Here is a 26273-nt window from a genome sequence, read left to right as displayed (position 1 = left end):
CATGATGTACTTTTCTCTAAAGATAAAGGTGACTTCCCCACTCAAATTTTATATGGAATTCTCTTTTGCCCTTATCACATTCTATTCTGCATCATTCTTACTTGCTTATAAAAGCTAACATCCCCTATGATGATTGACAACTGAGGATAGGAACTCTGTTATTTTCATCTTTATGTCTCAGCACCTAAATTTGTGGTATATATAGTAGACACTTAATAAATGTTTGTCTATTTGTCTATCTATTTCTTTTCCATTTATATCTAATAGTCCTTAATCTTTCTTTTGAGCAGAATTACAGAGAGGCAGTATGGCTTTGTGCATAGAAAGTTGGATTTATGATTAGATGACCAAATCCTGGCTCTGACACTCGGCAGCTATGTTAACCTGGGCAAGTCATTGAACCTGAGTCTTAGTTCTTACAGGATTAGGGTAGTTCTCTAAAATGGAGACAATGCTTGCTAATATACCTTGTACAGTTATCTGTAGGAAAAAACTTTGTAAATTTTTAAGTGCAATGGAAATACAACTTTTTTTTATTCTTAGGCTTTTAACAATAATAGCCTAAGAATAGATTTAAAGAACACTTTAAGATAAAAATGTCATATTCACATGTAAAAAAATCTATTATGCCTGAGAAAAATTTGAGGTTCCTCTGTATTTGTAGATCATCCCTGTATAACTTTATTTTTTTCCTCTCGAATGAATCATATTTTTCCTTACATACTTGTTTTAGGTCCAAGTCAGTCTTTCAGATAATGTTACTTTTATCATAAATGAGGATAAAAGACTAATACTAATTAAAATGTGGGATATACTCAGATTTCTTATTATGGAAAATATTACATATATTTGCTGTGTCAGAAAAACAGAAAGATAATTACAACCTATTTTAAGTGTTTGAATTATAAACTTTAACAGGAAAGATAAGAAGATATATGTTTAAAAGATCACTCAGTAGCCTTATCAGTTCTCATAATTTCAATTCTATCACTTTTGCATATGACTCCCAAATCTCTCTCGCCACCCTCATCTCTTTTCTGAACTACATGGATGACCTCCTGGGTACTGTCATGTAGACATCTCTCCTACTACATTAGGTGGATAAACTAACTTGGTTTGTGATTTGCTCAGTTTACCACATACATTGTATTGCTGCTCTTAAACAGGTCAATGGTATAATTCCACTGAGATTCCACTCCCTAGTGATTAACTAATGTCCATTTGTAGGAGTTCATTAAATGCAGACTCACCTGCACTGCCATTATAAGGATTTCTACCAGTATAAGATGAACTATGTCAATAAAACTAGGTCCTACTACACACTCAAAGAGAACTCTGACTTCAGCTGTGGCCTGCTGAAGTCATTTAGTCTATGGTTGCTCACCTGTATGGTGTCTGACCTTCCAGACCATATGATCCAAAGCTGAGTATATCTCTAGAGATGAGTGAATTGGAACCCATGAGAGCAACATGGAAATTACAGTTTAAGGCTATCTGAGAAATCATCAGCTCAGGCAGAGAGCACCTGACTATACAATATTACATAAGCAGTAAAGATAAATGAATGAAAAAAATGTATTAAGCCATTGGTATGTATCAAATGGGGGCAGACAGGTGGTACATTGGATAGCGCTGGGTCTGGAGTTAGGAAGACTCTTCCTGAGTTCAAATCTGGCCTCAGATATGTATTAGCTCTGTGACCCTGGGCAAGTCACTTAACCCTGTTTGCCTCAGTTTCCTTGTCTATAAAATGAAGTGGAGAAGGAAATGGCAAACCATTCCAGTATCCTTGCTAAGACAACCTCAAGTGTGGTCATGAAGAGTCAGATATGACTGAAAAATGACTGCACCACAAAGGTATCAAATAGTATGTAAAGTATCGTAATGCAAGTAGGAGAAGTTCACAGTTGCTGCCCTCAAGTAGCTAACACTATAAATAGTAGAGATAAGACACAAAAGAGAATTCAGTTGTGGACTTGAATAAAAGGCCTAGAAGTGCTAAGGGTTCAGTTGCAGGGAAAGATCCCAAGGCTCAGGGTTGTTTCCAATTCTCAGGTGCCCAGTATTCTTGTTCAAATACTCCATGCCTTCCTCATTATGACATCCCTATATTTATGTCCTTTGAAGTACCTAAGTAAATCTTTTAGGATTTAAAAACAACATAACAAAATAAATTTCCTATCAGAAAGCTAAAGAAGAGCAAAAGAACTAAGATTAATGCCAATATTTCAGACTTCAGATGTTCAAACTGAGTATCATCATCTTCCCCCAAAAGCCTGCCCCTCTTCTTACCTTCTCTACTTCTGTTGATAACACCATCGCTTTCCTAGTCAACTGGGCTTGGAAGGTTAAAGTGGGTGACTTCTGACTCTTCCTCTTCCTCATCTCTTACCTCTAATTAGTTGCCTAGACCTATTGCATCTGCCTAAGAATTGTTTCTCATATCTGTACTTTCTTTTCCACTTCCATTACTACAAATTGTTGTCAAAGTCTTCATTATCTCTTATATGGACTGTTCTAATACCTTTCTCTATCACCTCCGTGCTAGACCTTCAAAATTCTGACCACAGCATTCTCACCCTGATGACAATTCAGTCATCATCTTTTATTTACCAAACCAAACAAAACAAAATAAAATTCTCAGTTTAGCATTCAACTCCCTTTACAACCCGACTGCAATCTCTTTTTCTGACTTTATTACATACTTCCTTCATTACACATACTTTTCATGAATTGTACATTCCAATCACAGCAGGATATTCACCATTACTTGATCTTACCCCGCCCTTAGCTACCAGTATGCTTATTCCAGAAATGGTCTCTCACTTGTTGGCCTGTTGAGTCTTTCTTTTCCTTCAAGGCCTAGCTGATATGTCACCTTTTCCCTGAAGCTTTCCCTGACTTTTCCATCTTTAACACAATTTCCCTCTTTATAGATATCTTAGAGTATTCTATTTACATTTCTCTTTGGCACTTATAACTTGTAATGTGGTACTTTCATATTTATCTTCTTCCACTAAGCTTAGTTCTTAGCTTCTTTTTACGTATTGTCTTTCCCCATTAGAATGTAAGTTGAATGAGACAAGTGATTGTATTGTGTGCTTACATTTTTATTCCCAGTACTTGGTACAATGCTTGGTACATCATAAGTGTTCCATATTCTACACTATGTAACATGCTGTATTTGTCTTATTAGGTTGGGTTTTTCAGTGGGACAGCAACTTGGGATTGTTGAAAGCACTGCAAGATTTCTCAACTGCAATCCCTCTCAAACTCTGCCTCATCTTCAGTTCTTATATGTGTGTCTGTAGTATCTATTCCTCACAAATGCACTGATCTATTAATTCAGGAGACGTGGCCATCTAATTTCGTGTGGTAAGCTAGATGACAGGCATTCTTCCATCCGCCGAGTTTGTCCTGTGGAGACTGTTAGAAAGATCACTTTTGAGTAATCATGGATTTCATTGAATAGGTCTTATAATGTTCTGCCATTTTTTTTCCCAATCAAAAGCAAAATATCATCTTCAAACAGTGGACACTAGATCTAATCATGTATTATAAAGGTTCTTAAACTTTTTGTGTGTGTCAAAGATCCCTTTGGCAGTCTGGTGAATCTCATGGACCTCTTCTCAGAACAATGTTTAAAATTCATAAAATAAAATACATAAAATTACAAAAGAAACTAGTTATCTTGAAATAGTAATTAAAAAATATATATAAAAAAACAAATTCAAAGACCCTCAGTTAAGAACCATTGACCTATAAGGAATTATTTCCCCATTTGGGTGCATATAGGACATCCTCCATATAAGTGATAAAAACTTTCTTTCAAGAGTATGGTTCCCTGTTTTATGCCTCATTTAAAGTTAATATAAGAATCATCATTGCATACTTATCTCTGTGGCTGGGCAGCTAGGTGGCACAGTAGTTAGAGTGCCGACTTTGGAGTCAGGAAGACCTGAGATCAAATTTGGACCTCCCCATAATTACTAGCTTATGTGACCATGAGCAAGTCACTTAATTGTATGCCTGTTTCCTCATCTATAAAAATGGAATAATAATAGCACCTAGATGCAGCTAGATGGTACAGTGGATAGAGTGCTGGGCCTGGAGTCAGGAAGGTTACCCTTGCCGAGTTCAAATCTGACCTCAGATACTTATTAGCTATGTGACCCTGGGTAAGTCACTTAACCCTGTTTGCCTCAGTTCCCCATTTTTAAAATGAGCTAGAGAAGGAAGCGGCAGACTACTGTGGTGTCTTTGCCAAGAAAGCCCCAAATGGGGTTACAAAGAGACATACATGACTGATATACCTGAATGACAACAAATGGCATCTACCTCTCAGGGCCATTATTAGGATCAAATGACATAATAAATTAAAGCACTCTGCACAATGTCTGGCACATAGTAAGCACTATATAAATGTTAGTTATTGTTATTATCATATTGCTCTTTTTCAGACTAAAAAAAACTTCTATAACTTCGGGCTTAGAAAGTTGTCTAGACCATTGTGAGGTAAGAGATTTGACCATGGTCACATATTTATTGTGCACCAGATTTTTTGTCTCAGGCTAGCCTCTTATTATGCATGCTGATTCTCAGATTATCATTATTATTATCATCATCATCATCATAAGAGCTATTAATTATATAGTGCTTTCATATTTACCAAGTGCTTTTACCTATATTATCTCATTTGATCATCATGATGACCCTATGAAACAGGTGCTATTATTATCTCCATTTTACAGATTTAAAAAATTGAGCCTGAGAAAGATTAAGAGACTGTCTTCATTCACAAACATCCTGGAACTTCTGAAGCCAATTACCTTTAGCCAAGTGTTACCCTAAATGATGTAACAATTTTCACATATGACTTTGTGGAATCAGTCACATTAATTTAGGGTCATGCCTTGTATTATCCCTCTGCCTGAGAGAAGATTCAAACTCAGTACATCTTAACTCCACATTTTGCATTTAATTGAGACCATATATTTTGAACATAGAAATATATATACACACTCACATATGCAAATGCATGACACATTAAAAATGCTATTCTCTCTATAACTGGTATAATATATAGAGTTTGCTTTGGATGGTACAAGGTGATAGTAGTAACTCTGTAACTGGTTATGATTTTGTTTCTTCATTTCCAAAGCTATAAAATGCTATATCCCCTTCTTTATAATGGTGTCCAATAGATTGATCTTTCTTCTCTCATTGCTTCCTAAAAGTCAAAGTCTATGTCACACTGCTTAACTTTCATTTTAACAAGGGCACACGATGCTATTTCTACCTTATTAAATTATGGTTTACACACATCAGATTCTCATAGAAGAATCATGGTGTTATACTGCTAGGAAGAGTGTTCACATGAGCAAATCCTTAAAGTTGATTTGCTTTCATGAAATAAAGGCTAAACTGAAGAGTATATTTATCCTTTATGCGTATATATTATCTAATCTATGACATACAGATTTTTTCTACTCATATGTAATACCAACCACACATTCATTTTGCTTTATGTCTTTGAAGTCATTAGACATCCCCTATACCTAAAGCAAAATATCAATGCTAACAACAAGATGAACGGAACTTAGGCATTTAATACATAAAATTTATATTTGAAATTCTGATCCTGGACAAAGATCCACCTAAATAGTTTTTATTGCTTTTCTATAGACAAATAGACTCACAGAAATATGTATCTCAATATCCTTATGATAACACTGTGCCCAATAAAGGTAACAGCTAACAAAAGTGACAGATAAAAGCTGCAATCCTTCAACTTAAAAATCTAGGTACCAAAAGAGAATAATGTTATTTGTGTGTTTAAATTACATTTACCTAAGACCATATTGGACTTGTAAATCCATAGGAATCTTATACTCAATAATAGATTATGGAAATAAACTCCTTAAATCAAGGAGTATGAAAATATGCTTCTGTTTATGGTGAAAAAAAATCTTCATTCAGAATTTGATGTCTAAATTTAAAAATAAAATTCTAACAGTATTATTTCAAAGTTTCATTAGGGCAAAAAGTTTATTTAATGTGATAGTGATCCACATCCTTCTTCAAGCAACAGTGTCGCTCTTTTATTTGTTTTTCCAAATATGAATTTACACTTATGTGAAAATCTGCCCCAAAGCTAAACAAAATAAAAGAAAACAAAGCTCCCAGTCAGAATTTTAGTAAAATTAACTATGATACACTCATACACAAAGATTCCTGTTGGGAATAGAATACATATTTTAAAATAACCACAAGTTGTTGAATTAAGTTCATATTGGTTGGATTTCTCTATTTCATAATTTTCTCTTAAAATTAAAATATTTAAAATATGTTCTGGGATTTGAGTGACATTCAATTCCTAGTTAAAATCTGGAAGCTTTTAAAAGATGAGTCAAGGTTTATAAGTCATTAAGTTGGTCCTTTTCTAAGCATTTACTAATATGTATCCAAAAAAGAAAAAAAATGAAAATGAACTCCTTAACGCATCAAATTATCTTTTATTATGTTTTTCAAATTATTTAAATTAGGTCATCAGATAAATATCATTAAATATCATACAAAATATTAAATACTGTATTTTTTATTATTATAATTTTCATCACACATACACATACACACAGACATGTATTTAGCTCTTTTCACCTGAGAATTCTAGTCTTTCTAAAAAAAAAGCTTTAAAATGGTCACTGTACTTTTTCTTTGAGAACTGAAAAGTGGGACATAAGGCTGCTTGTTTCAAACCAACAGAAAATGTTACATTTAAAAATTTTGTGGTAAGAAAAAAGACAGATTTTCATTTGGTCTCCATCAATGGGCAGGGCAACATCAACCTAACAGTTTAATCAAATTTACTCCCCCTGGCATGACTTGAGCCTTTCTATTTAATACTCATCGTCCTCATCCCACACATACAACCTCTCTTTTCAATTCAACATATTACCCATGCATTCTGGAGCTCCCCTCAAACCATACTGGACAGGAAGGTATTAAAAGCAAGTAAACCACCAATAAATGTAACTGCATTGCTTAGTCAAGTAGGGAGGTAGACAACATGAAGATAAAATGACTAAATTGTTCACAGTAGTGAAGCTGACTTTGTTCCCTAAACTTTCCAAGAACTATGGTGTAAAGCTTCATTTTGAATTCATTCGACACCTTTTATGATTTTTCTGAATATATCAATTCAGAAATGTTATTTCATGCTTTCCTCAAAATTCATTTTATTAATGTACCTAAAAAAAAAATTCTACCAAAATAATGTTGAATGTGATTTGGTGTCTTTGCTTTAGAGGTCAAGCTCATGTAAACCTACAGAGGCATCCCCTCTAAAAGTTTATAGAAAAGCTAGAAAGGCAATTGCTACTCCTCCAAACTCTTGCAAAATGAGTAAGACCCATTATACAGTCCCACTAGGAAACAATGTCCTGAAGAGACAATACCCAGATGATGCACTCAAATATTAAATGGGGCACATTATTACATGTACATGCTCTTATCTAATTCCCAAAAGTTTTCATAGCTCCCTAAGAAGCCTGGATAACTGGTAGTCACAAATACTACCAGTTCAGAGTTGGGCAAGTCTTTGTTAAACTGGAGTATCTTGGAAACAAGGTATGTTTGTTATTGCTGTTGTTGCTATAGAATTAACCCCCTCATTCCTACTGCAATGAATTCACTTTATTCATATACGGCAGGAAGGTATTGAGGGTGACTATATGAGGTAAACAAATAAGTCAAGAAAGGATTTTATCTGCATATGAGGTAAAAACTTCTTAATAAGAACTAGAAACTTAAAAAAAGAATATTTACAATGAAGTTTCATGGACCATGTCACATCTTTACTAATTGACTAATACTAACTTAAGAGGGTGATGACAAATCACTTTGGACTACCAACAAACAATTCTATCTTCATTCACAAACATCCTGGAATTTCTTAAGCCAATTACCTTTAGCCAAATGTTACCCTAAATCATGTACCAATTTCCACATGTGACTTTGTGGAATTAGTCACATTAATGTAGGGTCATACCTTGTACTATTCCTCTGCTCAAAATTTGTCAGGTAATCTTTTGCTTATCAGATATAAAAGTGTCCCTTATGAATTCACGAGAGCTCCATGATGTGTTGTCATATTGACATACGAAAATAATCCCCTCATCACTGAAACTTGAAGTTTTTCAGAGTGCTACGGTTATATGAAAACACATTGAACCAACTCATTGCCTGATGTGCTTCAAAAAAACCTGATGTCACAAGGTGGCATACCTAGACAAATATCCCATTGTGAAAATCCAAAATACTTAATGTACCTCAAGAATTTTGGCAGCAAAACTCCCCTCAAAGATAATAAAAAACACAACTTGGGGGTCAAAAGAGACCTATGTCTGAATTCTGTCTCTAACCCTTATGACCACAAACAAGTAATTAAACTTTTTGGAGCCTAAGTTTTGCAATCTATAAAATTAGAATAATCACACCTGCAAAACCTACCTCATAGAGCTGTAGTGGCAGCTGAATGAAATAATGTATTTAAACACTTTAAAAAGCTTAAATCACTATGTAAATGTGTGGTGGTGGTGGTGATCAGAGATCTCTAAGATCAAGGAAATCAGAACTCTTAAGTCAAAATTTAGAGGTAATGAATGTCTCTCAAAAACAGTTCCAGGCAACTTTGGACAGTGGAAACACTATAAAACAATGTTACCCCCCCAAAAAAAAATTATAGAAAATGAACCGGAGATCATTCACCTAGACGTATTTGACCTAAAAAGGCATAATGTCAAGTCCCTTCAGTTTTTTTTGTTTAGATTTAAACTAACAGTATACTTAGAGAAACAAATAGTAAGACATTTATAATAGGAAATAGGTTACAGAGGATGGAAAAAAAATCTCTATCAAAGGGTAAATTTCTTTGGGATGTTAAGATTTATTTATCCATAATATTACATCATCTCAGAAAGTATAGGATAGTGAAAAGAATGCTGGAATTAAAGTTAGAAGAGACCATGGTTCAAATCCTGCTTCTGGTTTTGTTTTTAGAGTGTTTTATAATCTTAAGGCACTGCATAAATATTAGGTATTATTATTAAAAGTCAGCATAACTTTTCACAGATAAATAATTTCCTACTTAATCCTTGCAAGTCTCACATGAACCCTTTCCTTTTATAATTGTTCTGCCACTCTATGACATTTGGAAAACCTGATAAAATAAATTTTGTTCCAACTTCTAAGTAACTCAGTTTGTGCTACAAAGAGCTAAAAATGCAAAACAAATTACTATCATTGCTACTTTCAAGAAAAAAAGGCAAGAGTTCTGACAGTAACATCTATTGTGGTATTTTTCTGCTTACCACTATTGGCGAGATACTAGTTTGAATATTTCTGACTCATACTAACAGGATTACAATATGTATTGAGATCTCAATTCTCTTCTCCCTGCAGATAGTTGTGGAGAGACTCAGAGAAACATCTTTCCATGCCAAATTGTCTAGTTCAGTCTTTTCCATAGAGAATAGAGTTTAATGTATGTTTTTGCAAAACACAGGACACAATTTGGACAAGTCAAAAATTAATGTTAAATGAATAAAACATAAGTCTTGACTGAGTCTAAAAATTGTTCACTTTCAGTCTTCATTTTTGTATTCTATTTTTCCTAAAATATGAAGATATGTCATATATATATTTAGTATAGGTACAAATCACAGAAAATGTCTCTATGAATTGGTCCGTAGTTTAAGAGGTTCAGAGTATGTTTACGAATATTCTCCTACTAAGCACTTTAGGATTTCTCCTTGAACTTGAGGTGAGTGAAATAGGCTAAATAAGAATACCTTGTCTAATTTGTGACAGAAATTGTTTTTTCTCTCACTGTAGCAATAATGGCATAGTATTGCTCTGGTTTAATGCTATAAATTCAGATCAAATAGGAAAGTGTGAAATCCAGAAGTGATGCTGCTTCATTAACTTGCATGCTGATTTGACATGCTCCATGGTATACACGCAACAGACTTGATGATACAACCTATTCCTATAAGCAAACAATATTTTATATCATAAACCATCTGGGGTTCTCATCCTCAGAGCCACTTGCCTAGAGTTGGCTGGTACATTTGAATATTCTGAGGTGCAGCAGTAAGAATTATTTTATTAGCAAAATCTCATTTGCTACAATAAGTGACTGGCATTCAAGACATTATGGAGGGAACAAAATTTTGGCTAAAGTACTTGTTTTCATTATTCAGCTGAAGAAAATCATTAGTTATACAAGCTTTCAAAACCCTATGGTTTTTCTAAGTTACCAATAAAAGTGATACCATTCATAACCTGGACAGTAGTTTCTTTCATATATTGCCTATAGTCACAAACTTAAGTGCCAAGCAGATGGTTGAAATCTGTTTTGTATAAAATGTGTGTTTTTTTTTTCAAACTGTGTTCTTTGTATTCATATTCAGGCCTAGGTTTTAGCCATCAAAACACTGGTACTGTGTTGATCATTAGCAGCATTTTAGACAACTGGCAACTAAGGTATTCACTGTTCTCCACACAATGTTCAGTTAATATTTCCCAGATGCGTAATTAAGGCAAAAGATCATCTTCTTAAATTGGTATCAGCGCTCTGGATGGCTTCTGGCTTTTAGCACACTATATCTGTGAAAAACAATTTCACTTAAAAATAAGTATTTTGTTCTTATTTTTATTTTTGTTTTGTTTTGTCTGCTCTGTATTCTGTTAAGGCTGCTTTAAAAAAGAAAGGTATAGCTTTCTCCATCAGGTAAGCATCTATTTATCTATTTTGTTTTATAAAGTCAGTTTTTAGTTGGCTTTTGGTTTTGGTTAGATATGTACAAAGTGGGGATGCTGGAGTTTTAAGTTGAGTGATCATATATCAAAGCAGAGCAATGAATAGATATTTTCATATTTGAAGCATAGATGCTTGCAAGCAACGTTCTGTGACTGATATTTCTTATATATTAAAAGAGGAAAAGTATAATTTCCAATATATTCCACTATTACTAAAATATAAGGCACATCTAGTAACAATATGCTAATTTAATGTAATAATCACAATAACCATAATAATTATCACCACTTAGTTATTTACAAATAGTGCTCCTGTAGGACCCAACAAAGTGGACAGGTAATTTTTTTAGGTGAAGTTGCCCATTGAAATTATTGTTTAATCCCATAATTTTTCACTTTTAATGTATGTTAATTATTTTGCACTTGGTAAAAACTGAACAATTTCTACTCAGTGGCTTTCATCCAGAGATATTTAAATATTTTGTAAATATTAATTAGCTATGCCTCTTCTCTAGCATTAGGGGGTAAGTTAGTGTGCATGCCCATTTTATAGATGAGTTGTTGATGAACAGAGAAATTAAGTGACTTTCCCAACATAGTTTTAAATTTTTGGTTGAGAAATTGCAGGAACATATGCCATCCTTGTATAGCACTTGGTGCTAGATTATAAAATATATTAGCAGTAGGATGCCTGATTGGATGGTTTCCAGATTTTCTTTCTGTTTTAAAAGTAGGATTTTTGCACATTTCCTTTTGGTCCTTGTTTTAGATGCAGTTTGGGTTCAATTTTTAAAAAATAAAAGCTCCTATCTCAATAGCAAAGGAAGAACACTCATTCTTCTTTCCAAAATTAAAAATGACATGAATAGTCAATAATTCTACATCTGAATTATGGTACAAACAACTAACTTTAATATGAAGCCAATTTCTACCTTCTTTCAAATGGCCAAGTACATTTTTTTATCCCACCAATGCTTATATGTATGTGGCTTTCAAGATCTGATGTATTCATCTGTAAAATGAGGGGTTGGACTAGATGATCTGAAAGGTCCTTTTATGCTTAAAGCTCATACCCTGACTGACTTGTCCACTTTGAAATTAAATATACTTGGTTATGATTGCTGTGTGTGGAGAATATACACACGTCTTCATATTCAAGGATCATACTCATGGTGTTATGAACACTGATAAAAAGAAATCAGACTCTACCTCAATAACTGCATATATTATTGTTATCATTTTAATAGTGATAATTCATTTGCATAAAATACTTTATGGTAAGAAAGTGCTGTATTATCCCATCTTTTCCTCAGAACCTTATGAAGTAAATATAGTGAGAGTCTTAGTATCCCAATTTTCTAGGTAAAGGAATTGAAATATAGAGAGGTTAGGCAATTTGCCCAAAGTCAGTAATTTGGAATGAGGTGGAACTTGAATTGAGTTCGTCTAACTGTTCTGACATATTTTCTAGCACTAGATAGATGAACCAGTCATTCTGATTCAGTGGTATTTCTTGTAGACCGTAATGCCTTTCATCTAAAGTTCATCTTCTCAGGATGTAGAGCTGTTCCTTAAGGAAAATTTATTTCACATTATTTGTGGCTCTGTTCCTTTTCCTTTTCTCCAAAATTCAGACGCTAAGTTAGTCTCCCTATTGTTGATACCCTCTAATAATCAAAGGCTATGCTACTTTCTAAAGTTTGTCTTTGTCATGACCTTATGGTTTTCTTGTTCAACTACTGAAGTTCACTTCACCAGTCTCAAGTTAATTTAATGTTAAATTTATCTATATAAACAGAAACTTTAGCTTATGTGTATAACTAACTCATATAGCACTTAGCAAAGTGATTTACACATAGTAGGCACTTAAATATAGTTGCTGCTTGATTGGTATGCTAAAATTGTTTTGATATGATGTACAAGATTTTTTTTAATTATGAGAACAGAGTTATGTATTTTTAAAATGTGTAGGTACAGACACCCAAGCACCCAGAATTCCTTTTTGTTGAAGTGCTTTGCCCCTGGACAATAGTCCACAATTCACATGTAAGCTGAGAAATAGTTTGAAATTTAAATTCTTTGGCTGATTGTGGAAGTACTCCTCTCTTCACATAAAAAAGCAAAAATGTAAGCATTCTGACTGCTTTAGCAACAAAAAAGCTGCATACTGTACAAACATTTTAGAAACTTAGAATTTTGGAACTAGAGGAGATGTTAGAATGTAGTAACATAGGATGTTAGAGCTAGAGGGGGCCTTAGAGATTATCTATTCCAAATCTGTCTTTTTATAGATGAGGACAGTGAAGTCCAGAGGGGAATAAAAAGGGACAGAATCTCAAACAATGAAAGCTTCTTTAAAGAACAGCTACTTTTACAGAAGGGGAAAACTTCACATAAACGCTTATAGAATATAATACAAAAAAAACTGCTTGGCATTGGACGACATGAGCTAAAATAACTTTAGGCAAGTCACCCTTTCTGAGCTTGTTTTTTTTGGGGGGGGTTATTTAAATTATTTGTGAAATGACAATAACAAGCAATAAATTCATTAACCATGTAACTCATTATATTAGATTCAGGGCTAAAACTCCAGATTTTTTTTTTTTTACTTTCCATTACAATGTTCTTTCTACATTATATTATGCTGAGTTCCTAGCTTTCATTATGTGTATATATTATATTTAACTTGTTGATCATATTAATGTAATTAACATCAGTGACAAAGAAAAAAAGCCATCTTATAAAATGTGTTTATGTTCTCTGGGTAAAATAGAATATTACAGGGAAGTTACTAACTTTTCACTTTTAGCACATACTTCCAACATCACACTTAAGGTTTAATATCAAGTATACCTTGATTTACCCACCTAATTGCATACAAATTTTTGATAAGAGCCACACGCTTTAAGAACAATTTAGGTTAAGGAAATTCAGATATTATTACTTTCTTCTGTAATTCATGCTATAAGCTCAGGAAGTAGAATTGAGCTTTATTTATATTAGTTGTGTGATTCAAGGTAAAGAGTACTATACTTGGAAGTCCATGGAGAGTTGATTTTGAATCCCAATCCCAATACTTCATGATTTTGGGCAAGTCATTTAACTTATGTGAAATTCTGTTTTATCATATGTGAACATTTGAAAATAATATTTCAGAACTCAATACATAGATTTCTTGGGAGGATCAGATGAGATTATGTATATAAGGTACTTTGTAAACTTGACAGAACTATAAGCATCAGCTACTACTATCTTCACCCCATTAACGTTTTTTGTGTCTTTCGATCATATATACTTTATTTTAGACTATTAGTTTGTCCATAATAAATATATTCCCTGACTTTAAAGGATACAGAATTTCATTTTTATTTTCTTATAAAATGTCCTACATTCTGCACTTTCATTTTGATTCTTATAATTCCTGTTAGGATAGGAAATGTTTTATATTTATTAGACTTAGGTTTTTTAAAAAATATCTGTAGTTATGTGAAAAATGCCTATGAAATATTACATTCAAATTACAGCACAAATATCATGAATTTCACTTTTCTTGAACTAGAACTTTATATGTCAGTAGGCTTCTAGATACTTGTACTCTATGTTCTTTAAGATTACTAAAATTTCAGCTAGTATTAGAGAATTGGAGTAGAAGGGTGCATTTCACTCAATCACAACATTCCTTACTGTACTTGATTTTCTGTTCCTAGTTGTTTATCCTACTTTGATTAATAGCACTTTGAGTTTTATATAAAAGCTTTCTTCTGAACTCTTCCAAGCACCTTTCAAATATTATGCGATTAAATCGCGTGATGTCGCTGTGAGAAAGATTACAAATAATGTAAAGTCAATTTATACATGTAGTCATTAAAACAGAGATTTGCTCAAGGTCAAAGATGAGTCAATGATAGAACCAGAAGTAAAACATTTCAACTTCCAGTTCATTTTACTCTTTCATAAAACACTGTGACACTTTCCATATCCTATGAGATCTTCAATATAGATTTCATATCCAGATTGCAAAACTAAGGGAAGAGAGTGATTACCCCTAATTTTATGTGACATTTCCATACAAATTATCCACTTTGTTCCTAAAACCTTATGAAACTGAATAAGAAAAATTCTACAATAAGAGAGGGACACAAAAGGTCACTACGAAGAAAGGGGAACAATGTTTTGACTATGAAAATTATTGTCTAAGGAACTCTAGGATAAGTCCCAGGATAGATGGCAAAGACACATTTTATTTGTCCATCTTAACACATAATTATAAAAATGTGTTTGAAAAATTGATATTTAAGCAACCCATGACAAGAAGGAACAAAAAAATCAATAGAGTAGGTAATAGATCCTGTTTTCTTGTCATGTAGAACAATATTGTATGAAGGGATGATTATTGCCCTATGAAATAATTTATTCTTAATTTATAAAAATCTGAGTATAAGGTATGCCAAAAGGGAATTAACTATAGCTCAGTCTCTAAGTGGCCAAATAAAAAAGGTACTTTATGAATTAACATCAGATTAAAAAGCAACCAAAATGTGAAAGTAAATGTAGTACCACATTTTGAAATAAACTAACTATTGCAAAAGTACCAAAATACTACTTTTGTGATCTAACAACTTCTCTTTAGCTATAATAGAAAGGAAACACATACAAGGCAGTTACAATCAATTAAATTGCCTCACTTGTTTACCTAGTTTTCTAACTTTGAGAAAATCTCCTTTGTAACCAGAAAAGAACTAGAAACTATTCATACTTGGTCTCCTTGGTAAAACTAAAGATATTCTTAAAGCCATCATTCAAACAAGTTGCTGTTTAAAAATGCTTTTGTTAATTTTTAGCCCTGTGCTATGAAGTTCATTGCTTCATATTAGACATATTCACAGTGCTTAGAGAGTACATTGGGGCAAGTGGAATTAAATGAAGGTCCCTATGTCACCACGCAATGAGATAATATGCCAAAAGTACTCCCCACATATGTGCATATATGTATGTGTGTATATATATGTATATATGTACATGTGTATATTAAGGGAAATTATATCACTATGTTATTTATACACACTTTAACATTTTTGCAATATATATGTGTGTATATGTGTATATATATATATTATATATATTCTTTCAAAAATAACAGAAATAGAAATGCTGTTACATATGAAAATTTCAGTGTTGTTTCCCTCTCCACCCCCCCCCGCCAGAAGCTTTTTAGTTATAGTGTTACTGTTACCTACTATATGTGTTAACTCTGGCAGGTAGCCCTAATTTGTTGGTAGCCAAATTATTTTTGTCCCTGAAGTATGAGAAATCTCAAGAGTATATGAATGAAATACAGTTTGCTAGTTTACATGCATCTCTATAACTCCAAGAAACTAATATTCATTGAAAACTGCATTCAGTTTAGCAAGAAAGAACTACACAGAGATACCACTTGCATTTCCTCCATGAGGAAGAAGAGGAGAAAACACCTTTTCAACATCAATAAGAACTTTGGTCCTTAGTATGAAGGAAAACAAACAACAGTCTCTTCAGCATGCTTCAAATTTCACTTAAAGCAATATATATACACACACACATATACACATACATACATATATATGTGTGTATGTATATATTTATATATATAATATATACATACATATCTATATAGCTGTAGCTCTACTATAGATCTACCAATATATATAAAGACATTAATTGGTTAAAAAATAAATAATTTAAATGTTTTTAGACAAGAATACTATTACTATGGCATAGTACCTTAAGATGATATGAGCAAAATAAATGTCATCCTTGGCACTTCATGATCACCTATCACATTTTATACACAACTAGGTTACATTCCCTTAGTTGTCAAGGAAAACGGCAAGAAAATGACACTTATGATATACCTATTCTTAAGAATAAACCACTATCCCAAGGCTTAAGCAATAGGAAAAAGTTTTTCTGAATCCAAAGATAAGGAAAAAGTAAAAGTACAATTATTATAGAGTCAAGTGACTGAGATAATTACTTTGATTAAAAAGAGAGAAATCTAAAATCCACTCAATCCAGTTTGGGTTTGGATAGATTTATTGTTCAAAGCTCATTTCAAGTGTCTATGAACAGTCACCAGCTTTTGTTTTTAATTTTACTTCTGTCATGTTTTATGGGTAAAAAAGTCATTACACCACCTTGTAACAGATTAATTACTTTCAAGCTGGGTGACAAAAGGGCATAATGACCGGAAAATTTTACAAAAGGAAAGCAAAAGCATGTTGACAAGTTTATCAACAAACCTGGGCAAATCTCATGAAGTACAGATTAAGGTTCAGTGGTTCCAAACTGGCAGCATTCAAGTTGGGTTCATATTTGGGTTTTTTGTTTTGTTTGTTTTTTTAAACCACCTGTCCTAAAATGATATTGTTTATGCTAATTATCTTTGTTTATGCCACAATTCTGTTTGTTTACTACATTCTTTTAAAATACCATATCCCCATAAACAGTTCTCACCAGAATTCTTCTAGATCTTGTTCCTGCCTGGTCCTCCACAGTCCACTGAGTAGAATTCAGTGTTACAGTAGAGGCGCAAAAGATTGAGAACAACTTTGAGTCTCTAACGACTCAGGCTGGCAAATGCTGGGAGTACGGCTGAGGTTTTACTCTCAGTCTCTAGAGGGAATGGATACTGAGTGTGGTGCTCAAAACAAACCCCTATTGGACAGTTAGAACTAGACAAGTAGAACAATTTCCTCTTGAGAGGAAATTCAGGACACATGAACTTACTTAGTAAAGATGAACAGGTTATGTTAGTGATAGCTGAGAAGAGGTTATAGACTTGGGGACAGAGGGACAGGATTAATAAAAATCTGAAATAGCAAATGATCAAAGTCCTATCGTCTTCAACTGACCTGATGTCAGTGAATGCTGTTAAAGAATATTGGATATTAAGTTAAACTTGCCCAAGTGTTAAAAGCAAAACAATAGTAAAATATTTTTAAAGTTGTTTCACAAGTTGAGTATTATTTGACCAAGTCTATCTAGAGATCACAATTATTATTTTATGATAAGGAATTAGTAAGATAACACACAATGAAATGGCATGTAAAACACATACATATGAAGAATAAAAATATTGCTTGATTTTAGAGAGCTTCTTGTTTCTATTCTAACAGAAGTGTCACATTAAAATTATGCCACACTTTTTCACTTGATACTAACATATGATATTCACATCTACTGCATATTGACAGTATCTGTGTTAATAGAACAGAGCAACCTGGGCTGGTTAACTTGACTTAAATTATAAATAAATAACAAATTATGAAGAGGAAAAAGAAAATCCATCAGTTATAGTTATTTACCTAGTTTGTAAATGCAGAGACATTCAACCTACATGACATGTATTTTCAGCACACTATATAATCATTAGATTGCTGAAAAATGAATAATGGGAAGAGTAAGCAATAAAAATCAGACTTTACCCATGGATGTAATTCCACTTTCTAAACGCATTATGAATTTAATCCATTTGAAACAGTTCCCAACTCTATGGAAGAATAATGTGCTTAAGTAACAGAACAGGTCTTATTTAGCCCTCATGTAAGATGTATATACGGTTCTTAGCAAAAAGCTCCCTCAGAACAGGTAAAAATACTTTATCACATGCTTATTATGTTGGTGGGCTCTGATACAAGAACTCTGCAAAAATGAAAAGCAACAATCACCCTCACATATTTCTACATCTATGAAACTTATTGCACAGTGAACACTACAAGATGTTGCTTAATATTTTAACTCTTAGATGATCTTGATAGCCACCCAGAGCACAATCCTACCAAGACTTTCATTTTTATCTCTTCCTTTCTGCATGTTACATTACAAACTTACAGCTCCATTCTAGGTAGTTGTAGATTATTTAAAATCTCTAATATGTTGCAGTCAACTTTTCCTTTATAAACAAGCATAAGTATAACAAATGAAATGAACAAAGCAGAACACCCTGGAAACATATTCTGAATACAAAGCTATAACTTTCCTTTGTATCCAATTTAGAAATCTCTCTTTCCTTCCTTACCTTAGGAACAAATCAGATATATAAACCATTATACAAACTAAATAAGTCCACCTCAATAATAGAAGGTAAGTTCTGAAATTCTGATTCCTGTGTGCAAATTTTAGGTGATCTAAAAGTATCACTGAAGAGGTGTTCTATTATATTTAGTTATGAAATAGAAAATCATTTCCAAACAATATGTGATAGGACAACCAACTTATAAAAGCTACCAGTATATTTTTGTAAGAAATATATTTGAAAGTGTTCTCATGAGAAAATGATTTTTCCGTTAGGTAAGTGTTGGTAAAAGATCAAGCTAAATTTGATGTAGACCTAAAATGAACAATAGCTAAGTCCATTTCTTATCCTCCCATCAGAGACTTTTTGTCCTATAGTCATTAGCTCCACATCTATCTATGCAGGCATTCTTCAATCTGCACCCATTTTGAAAGATACCACTGAATAGGTGACACCAAATGCTTAACCTGGTTTCATTTTTACCCTCCACAGACATCAACATACTCTTTCTTCTTAAGCAATCATTTCACACTTGATACTTAATTAAGCACTAATATAACCAAACAGAGAGAAAAGTGCAGTAACTTAGTTATCAAACTGTTGCATGTTATATATGTACAAGGTATATGGAGTATAAAAGAGAGGAATGGTATGCAAATATATGTATGACAGGGTTAAATATTCATTTTCCTTATTTATCAATATCACAAAAACATGAAAAAGGTTGTGATAATTATTTTGGTAGCTCCTTGTTTCAGAAATTTTAAATGGACATGCAGCGTCCTTAAAAAAAAAAAACCAAGCAAAGTCAGATTCGCTTGTGTTTAATTACACGAACACATCTACAAGTCTACAAAGGTTTATATTGTAAGAGTTCTAGTATGCATTTAATGTGATAGCTATTAACATATAGTGCATGCTGTCAATTATACTGGCTCTAAGAAGTAAGACATAATAGGTCCTAATTGCCAGTAATATTTCCAAGAATTCTTTAGAAATGCTTCCCTGACTCCCATCCCCATGTGGAGTCTACATTATCATTTTAGTTAGGAGAGTGAATACTTGTAAGTAAAAACAAAAAGATGGAACTCACTTTACTTTTCAGAGAAGACTGTCCAGTTTGGTAAATTTTTAATAAATCCTGAAGGACAATTCTTAACAGCCTCTGCAACTGCTACCACTTTTGAATGAATTAACAATTGTTTAAATGACAGTCCTGACCATTTTCACCTCTAGAGCTGTTATCACAGTCGTATACAGATCCAAATCAAACAGTTGTCATCTCCACATTTAACTTTTAATTGTACAGTTTATAACTGTTCTGTAAAGTTTCAAAACAATATGGAGATTTAGAGAACAATTAGAGATAGTCAGAAATCTCTCAATGGAAAGTCTAAGATGACAAAACTTCTATTTCTAGTGTAAAAAAAAAACTAAAAGCAAGTAACTTTGTTCACTTCAATGATCTACTTCACAAGTTATTTTAGAAAGCTTCTTTTATAGGTTCATGGGTGATGACTGATTTTTGAAAATCTCCTATGGCAGGTATTTGTGTATTCTGTAAGTAATTTATATGGAAACAGTTACAAGTAATCTAAAAAGCAGAAAAACATCTCAGCTGAACACATGTGGCAGTGTAGACATATTATACACACATCCCCTGAATTTTCTTTTTATAAGTGGAAATCATCAACGCTACATGATATGCACTACATCTAGGTTGTTATAGATACATTTACCTGTATATTCATAACATAAACAGATGGTAATAAGCTATACAAATTTGGGGTTGTATTACCAATTCTAATTAAGGCCTCTTACATCATGGGATATCTTTCAAAAATATTTGAGTTAATATTTTTAAATCTGTCAGCAAGAATACCAACACTATTGATTACCATTTGCTTATTTAAACAGTCAGTGAGAAGTGCATGCCCCTGAGTGATGGCAAAAATGAAACATGAGCCAGGAGTAAAATGTTAAGATAGTCTAGCTTTAGAATTTGGGGGTTGGGGTTGGGAGTTTTTAATTAACTCAAAAAGAGATAATTGAAAAAAATACAAATAAAACTGACAGTGGTAAAGCTTGTCTATATATAAACATAGAATATAACCTTTTAATATGTAACCACTTTTTATAAGAATCATTTAACTGGCTTACAAATCAGATTGCCAGTATCATTTTCATAACATACAATTACAGTTAAAGAATATTATAGTTTAACTCTTACTCTGTACCACATAGGGAGCTGTTACTCCACTGAATTAGGAAAGTATTCCCTACTTCAAACACTAATAATTTCTAGGGTAACACATTTGGCTCTGTAAAATAAAGCATTCTTCTCAAGTAAAATGTTAACGTTTTAAGGAGTTACTAAATTCAAGCGAGAAAATATTATAACACTTAAAACCATTAAAGAAGTCCAGCTATTTAAATGGGGATATCTGGTCAATAAATCCCTTAGTAGGAAGAAAAAAAAAGAAACCATTGTTAAAGTATATTTTGCGCTATTTTAATTTTCTCTGTAATTTCATATTCTGCACCCTAATATATAACCACATTCAAGATGTATTCTACTCTCAGTACTCTTTTTCATCTTCCATTGCTTACTGATTTACTGCAATCTTAAAATGTTTTAATCTTTGTCTTTCTTTTTTCGCCTTTTCATATCAAATTCAGTCATTTGAGCGATGAACAGCTTGACTTAGCATATTTTTAACCAGCTGGTCTAGCACCTAGCTTGCATTGCATAGTCAGATACAACAAATGTTTATACAGAAGGTAGCTTTCATGAAAATGAAAAAAAATATAGCCTATGTATCATGCATCCTGTCTTTTTTTAGATTAAAAAAATTTCACCAAAGAGAATGCAAAGTTTGAATTATTTTAAATGGCAAACAAGATCCTATTTATAGTTTTCCCCAAAAATTGAACTTGCGGTAGAGTAAGAATAAAGATTTTTTTTTAAATTACAGTATATATTAAGATGCACATGAAGAGGACTAACATCTTTGAAAGCCCAACTCAACTTGAAATAATACAAAACTAAAGCAGCTAAAAATACTTTCTCAATAGTAACAACTTAATTCCAAATACACATGCTGCTGTCTTGGCAAAAGAAGGAAACATCATAAATCAAAATTGAGCTTTCGACAGCCAGGGCAAAAAGTGTCCACTAAAACTTAGGAATCATCAGTGTTTAACTTTTTTGACACTTGAAAAAAGAGATCTCCTGATGGATTGTTGTGATGTTAACTTGAGTTAAAAAAAAATGCACACCCTGTTCCCTTATATCAACAAAAGGTCATGTGCTTTATGGAGCTACTTCCAAAGTTTGCAGGAACTTAAAGCCTTAGTTCTAATCATCCTCAAATTCCTCTGTCATCCCAGAAATTACATCTGAGACAGAGATGCTGAAAATGTGTGTCCTTTGCATAAAAAAAGATTTAGAGGAAGAAAGGAAGAGATGTTCATTAAAATCTCTGTTATAGGACCAAACCTAAAATCATCAATAGCAAGCTTGGGGACTTTGTAAATTCCTTCAATTTGGTTCAGAAAACAACAGCAAGATTCAGTCAACATATAGAATCATATAAAAGCTTCTCCGGCAAGCATGCTTTTTAAAGAGCATCTCACAACTGATTCTCAGCCTGTAAAATGGGAGAGTTATACTTTCATATTTAAAAAAAAATAACATCCAAAACAAAACAACTCAACTCACCTTTCAAACTCCTGAGGTAAATCAGGGTCAGTTAGCATGCTGGAAAAGCACAATTTCCCTTTGTCACAGCAGCCACCTATGATCGTCTCCAACTGAACCTGTCAAGTGAGTCCAAACCCTCTAAACCAATTGATTCTCTCCTCTCCTCTCCTCTCTTCTCTTCTTCCCCCCTCTCCCTCCCTCCCTCAATCTCAATCTCTCTCTCTCTCTCTCTCTCTCTCTCTCTCTCCTCTCTCTCTCTCTCTCTCTCTCTCTCTCTCTCTCTCTCTCTCTCCTCTCTTCTCTCTCTCTCTCCTCTCCCCCTCTTTTCTTCCTCACTCCTCTCTCTTCTCTCTCTCTCCCCCTCTCCCTCCCTCTCCCTCTCCCTCTCTGTGAACTAGGACTCCTTGACCAGTCTCTTAAAGGGGTAGCACACTTAGCGGCACAGAGTGTTTAGAAAGCTTCCCCCACAGCTGAGCAGCACGCTGCGGCTGCTAGGCACTAGACAACCTCAGGGTGCCTGTCCTTTCCTTTTAATTCTATCATCCAGTCATCAGAGAATGTGAGAAGTCAACTCATTTAACAATCCCCCATACACTCTCCCCCATTAATAAAATGCATACACAAATAATGCTAATCAAGAAAAATGTATTAGCGGTGGATTAAAAGAGAATCTATAATAACACCCACCCGTTTAAACTGCAGTTATTAACTAATTACAGAAAAAATGGAAATGTTAGCAATAGTATTTTTTACACATTCACTTCTTCTTATCCTCCGTTCCCCCCCCCCCCCGGCTTTCTCTTTGCCCGCACACGGAAGCACACACTCATACACACTCACACACACATACACACACAACAATCAGGCATTGTTCTGAGGGAAGAAAAGCAACTTTGACAGATTGAAATATAGCAGAGGCCCCTTCAAGGAAACCTGTAAACAACTTGTCACTCACTCTGTCCGTCTCACTGTTAGCTCTTGCTTTCCACAAAGTGGTGCGAATGTCCTGGCAACACAGCCAAAGTTTCCTCAGCTCCAAACTCCATAAAACATCAGTGCTATGTGGAGGGAAATAGGTATCCACATCCCAAAATAACACATGTGAAACAAAACAAAAATCACCCCTGTTCCCCAAATAGTAATAACTTTTGATTTGTTCTGATTTTTGGTTGCTGGGGGAGGGGGTGTTTGAGAGGAGGGAACAAGGCTAAGTCCCTTAGCTGTGGATCTCTTTAATTTCCTCTGCCCAGGCAGCCACAGATAACAAGGTGGACAAACTATGGTTTTACAGATTCTAAGCTGGCTGGCAGAGAACAGCCTCTATAGCAGTTCCAATTATCTAGATAAAAATCTGGCAGATGAGGAAGGTAATCAGGTAATGTACCTTTGACATGAAATGACAGAGGCACATACACATACACACACACACTCTACACACACACACACACACACACACACACACACACACACACACACACACACACACGCAGAGATGGTGACTATCTCCGTGCACTGCAGCATCTGGTCAGAGTAAGCACACCCTCACAAACACAAGACTGTGCATTCTCATTCTCTCTCTCTCTCTCTCTCTCTCTCTCTCTCTCTCTCTCTCTCTCTCTCTCTCTCTCTCTCTCTCTCTCTCTCTCTCTCTCTCTCTCTCTCTCTCTCTCTCTCTCTCTCTCTCTCTCTCTCTCTCTTTCCCTCCCTTCCTCTCTCTCTCCCTCCACTCCTACTGGGAGGGTTCACTCTGCACAAAAGGCTACATTACAGAGTCCGCCCCAATAAGGGAAAGAGAGAGAAAAAAAAAAGCCTTCCATTGTTGAGAGGGCAGGTCAGTTGATTAGATTTTCTGTGGAGAATTCCACGAGGAAATTCCCTTCAAAGCCGAAGTGATTAACTGGGGGCTATTCTGGAAATGGAGCAGACAATGGCTCAATAGTCTGCACAGCCAATGTCCAGGCTGGCACTGAACTCACTTTAAAAAAAATAAAAGCCAGACTCCCTGTTCTTTTCCACCAGCCCCCCCCCACCCCCCACTCCTTCCAACTTCCCCTCCCAATTCCTTTTATTTTGCAGCTGGACAACATTAAGGGCCTTTAAAACCACAAGGGTTGACCCCACAGTGGTTTGATTAGGTCCCACTTTTTTTTTTTCCTGGCGACAGGCAGACAGCAAGTTTACTTTTTTAGACATACACAATGACACACGCACATTCACATACCCCCTAAAATAGCAGCTATCAATTTTTAGCCTTTTATACTGATAGATTTATTTTTTAATTCTCACCTTCTACAACCCATTGATATCATTTAAAACTATTGATACAGCTGGGAGTAAAAAGTATAATAAGATACACTAATCATACTTATCTTTTAATTTTTCCCCTAAATAAATATTGCAAAAAGCATACATATATGTGTGCACACGAGTGTATATATAATACATACGGATGCATGCATACCTCTGTTTGACTGTGATCCCTAATCAAAATTAAATTGAATTTAAATATGCTATTATATAGTTAGAGTAATAACAACAAAAAATACAGAATTATCATCTACCCTGGCAAAGCAGTTAACATGAGATGTAACAAAAATTGATGGTTATATGTTTTTCTGGTGGGGTTGGTTGAAAGAAAAGGGAAGGATAATGGTGGTGGTGGTTATTATAACTATTTCTTTTTAGCAATTAGTCTCAAATCTTTTTTTTTAAATGAAACAAACTTTCCGAAAAGATAATGTTATAGTAATAAACAGTTTAAGCTATTTTCATTTATTAGTTTTAGGAGTCTATATACATCTCGTTCAGAATAAGGCTAAAAGACATCTCTTCACCTAAAAACACTTAGAGAAATTCAAAACTTCAACAAAATGACCTCCTTTGGGGAGTAGGTAGCAAAATATAAAGAATTAGGGGTGTAGGTTACATAAATAATTTTCTTTAAAAAGAAGGTTGTATAAATCTGCCTAATTTGGGAATATTGTTTCATTTTTTTTCATATTAGTAGAGCAAAGCAAATAAAAAAGGTGGGAATAGGTTACAGTGAGCAGGAGGAGCTAGAGTCAGGAAGGGGAGGCAGGAGGAAAGGACTAAGAGGGAGAGCAAGGAGACATAGTGCAGTATAAAGATAGAAATAGAGATAATAACCAAAAGGCAAGCTGCTTAGTTGTGTATGGCCCCAGCTTGCTCTGTCTTACTACAGCCACCACCTCTGGCTTCATCTGAAACTCTAATCTAAAAGGTCAGCAGGATAGGTAAAAATTAAAAGTTTTTATGAGTCTGATGCAAACTGTGTTTTAAAGGCATGATGGCTGTCTCAGTATCTTTGGTGTCCTAAGTTTTCATATTCAATAGAACACCAGCCAATTTTATTTGTTTAACATACCAAAGATAAATGTGAAGAATGCTATGAATGAGTCTTAGGTGTCTAAAACATTAAGTCCCTTAACTATTATTATAAACATTGTCTTGGAAGGGATTTATTTCTTATAACCTCAGGGGCTTAGGATGGACCTGGAATATACTTATTCTTGAAGGAAACCCCTGTGTAATTAACATTTTAGGATAAGTACTAGACCTATGATTTCATTAGTAAAGGTAAATCCCAGGTGAGAAAACTTCTACCAATACAGGTGAGAATATTTTTTACACTTTAAAATCTTAGAAAATTGCCTAGAAAACAGAGGCTAAGTGATT

At 33.9% G+C, this 26273-nt stretch overlaps 1 protein-coding gene across 8 annotated transcripts in view; it reads right to left on the bottom strand.

The window, feature by feature from the left end:
• Nucleotides 1-26273, bottom strand: part of SOX5 (SRY-box transcription factor 5) — a 1266595-nt gene that overhangs the window by 463287 nt on the left and 777035 nt on the right. For 4 of the 8 annotated variants that reach the window (XM_020994276.2, XM_078155079.1, XM_078155098.1 and 1 more), the window contains exon 1: nucleotides 22596-22740. The exons of the other annotated variants lie outside the window; for them this stretch is intronic. In XM_020994276.2, the coding sequence (XP_020849935.1) occupies nucleotides 22596-22633 (38 nt within the window). In that variant the 5' untranslated portion in view covers nucleotides 22634-22740. Of the gene's footprint in view, nucleotides 1-22595; nucleotides 22741-26273 lie in introns of those variants that run through there. 8 annotated transcript variants of the gene reach the window in all.

The sequence above is a fragment of the Phascolarctos cinereus genome, unplaced genomic scaffold (assembly GCF_003287225.1).
Source record: "Phascolarctos cinereus isolate Bilbo 61053 unplaced genomic scaffold, phaCin_HiC Scaffold_1;HRSCAF=81, whole genome shotgun sequence".
Taxonomy (NCBI): domain Eukaryota; kingdom Metazoa; phylum Chordata; class Mammalia; order Diprotodontia; family Phascolarctidae; genus Phascolarctos; species Phascolarctos cinereus.
This window is presented reverse-complemented; position numbering and strand designations above follow the sequence as displayed.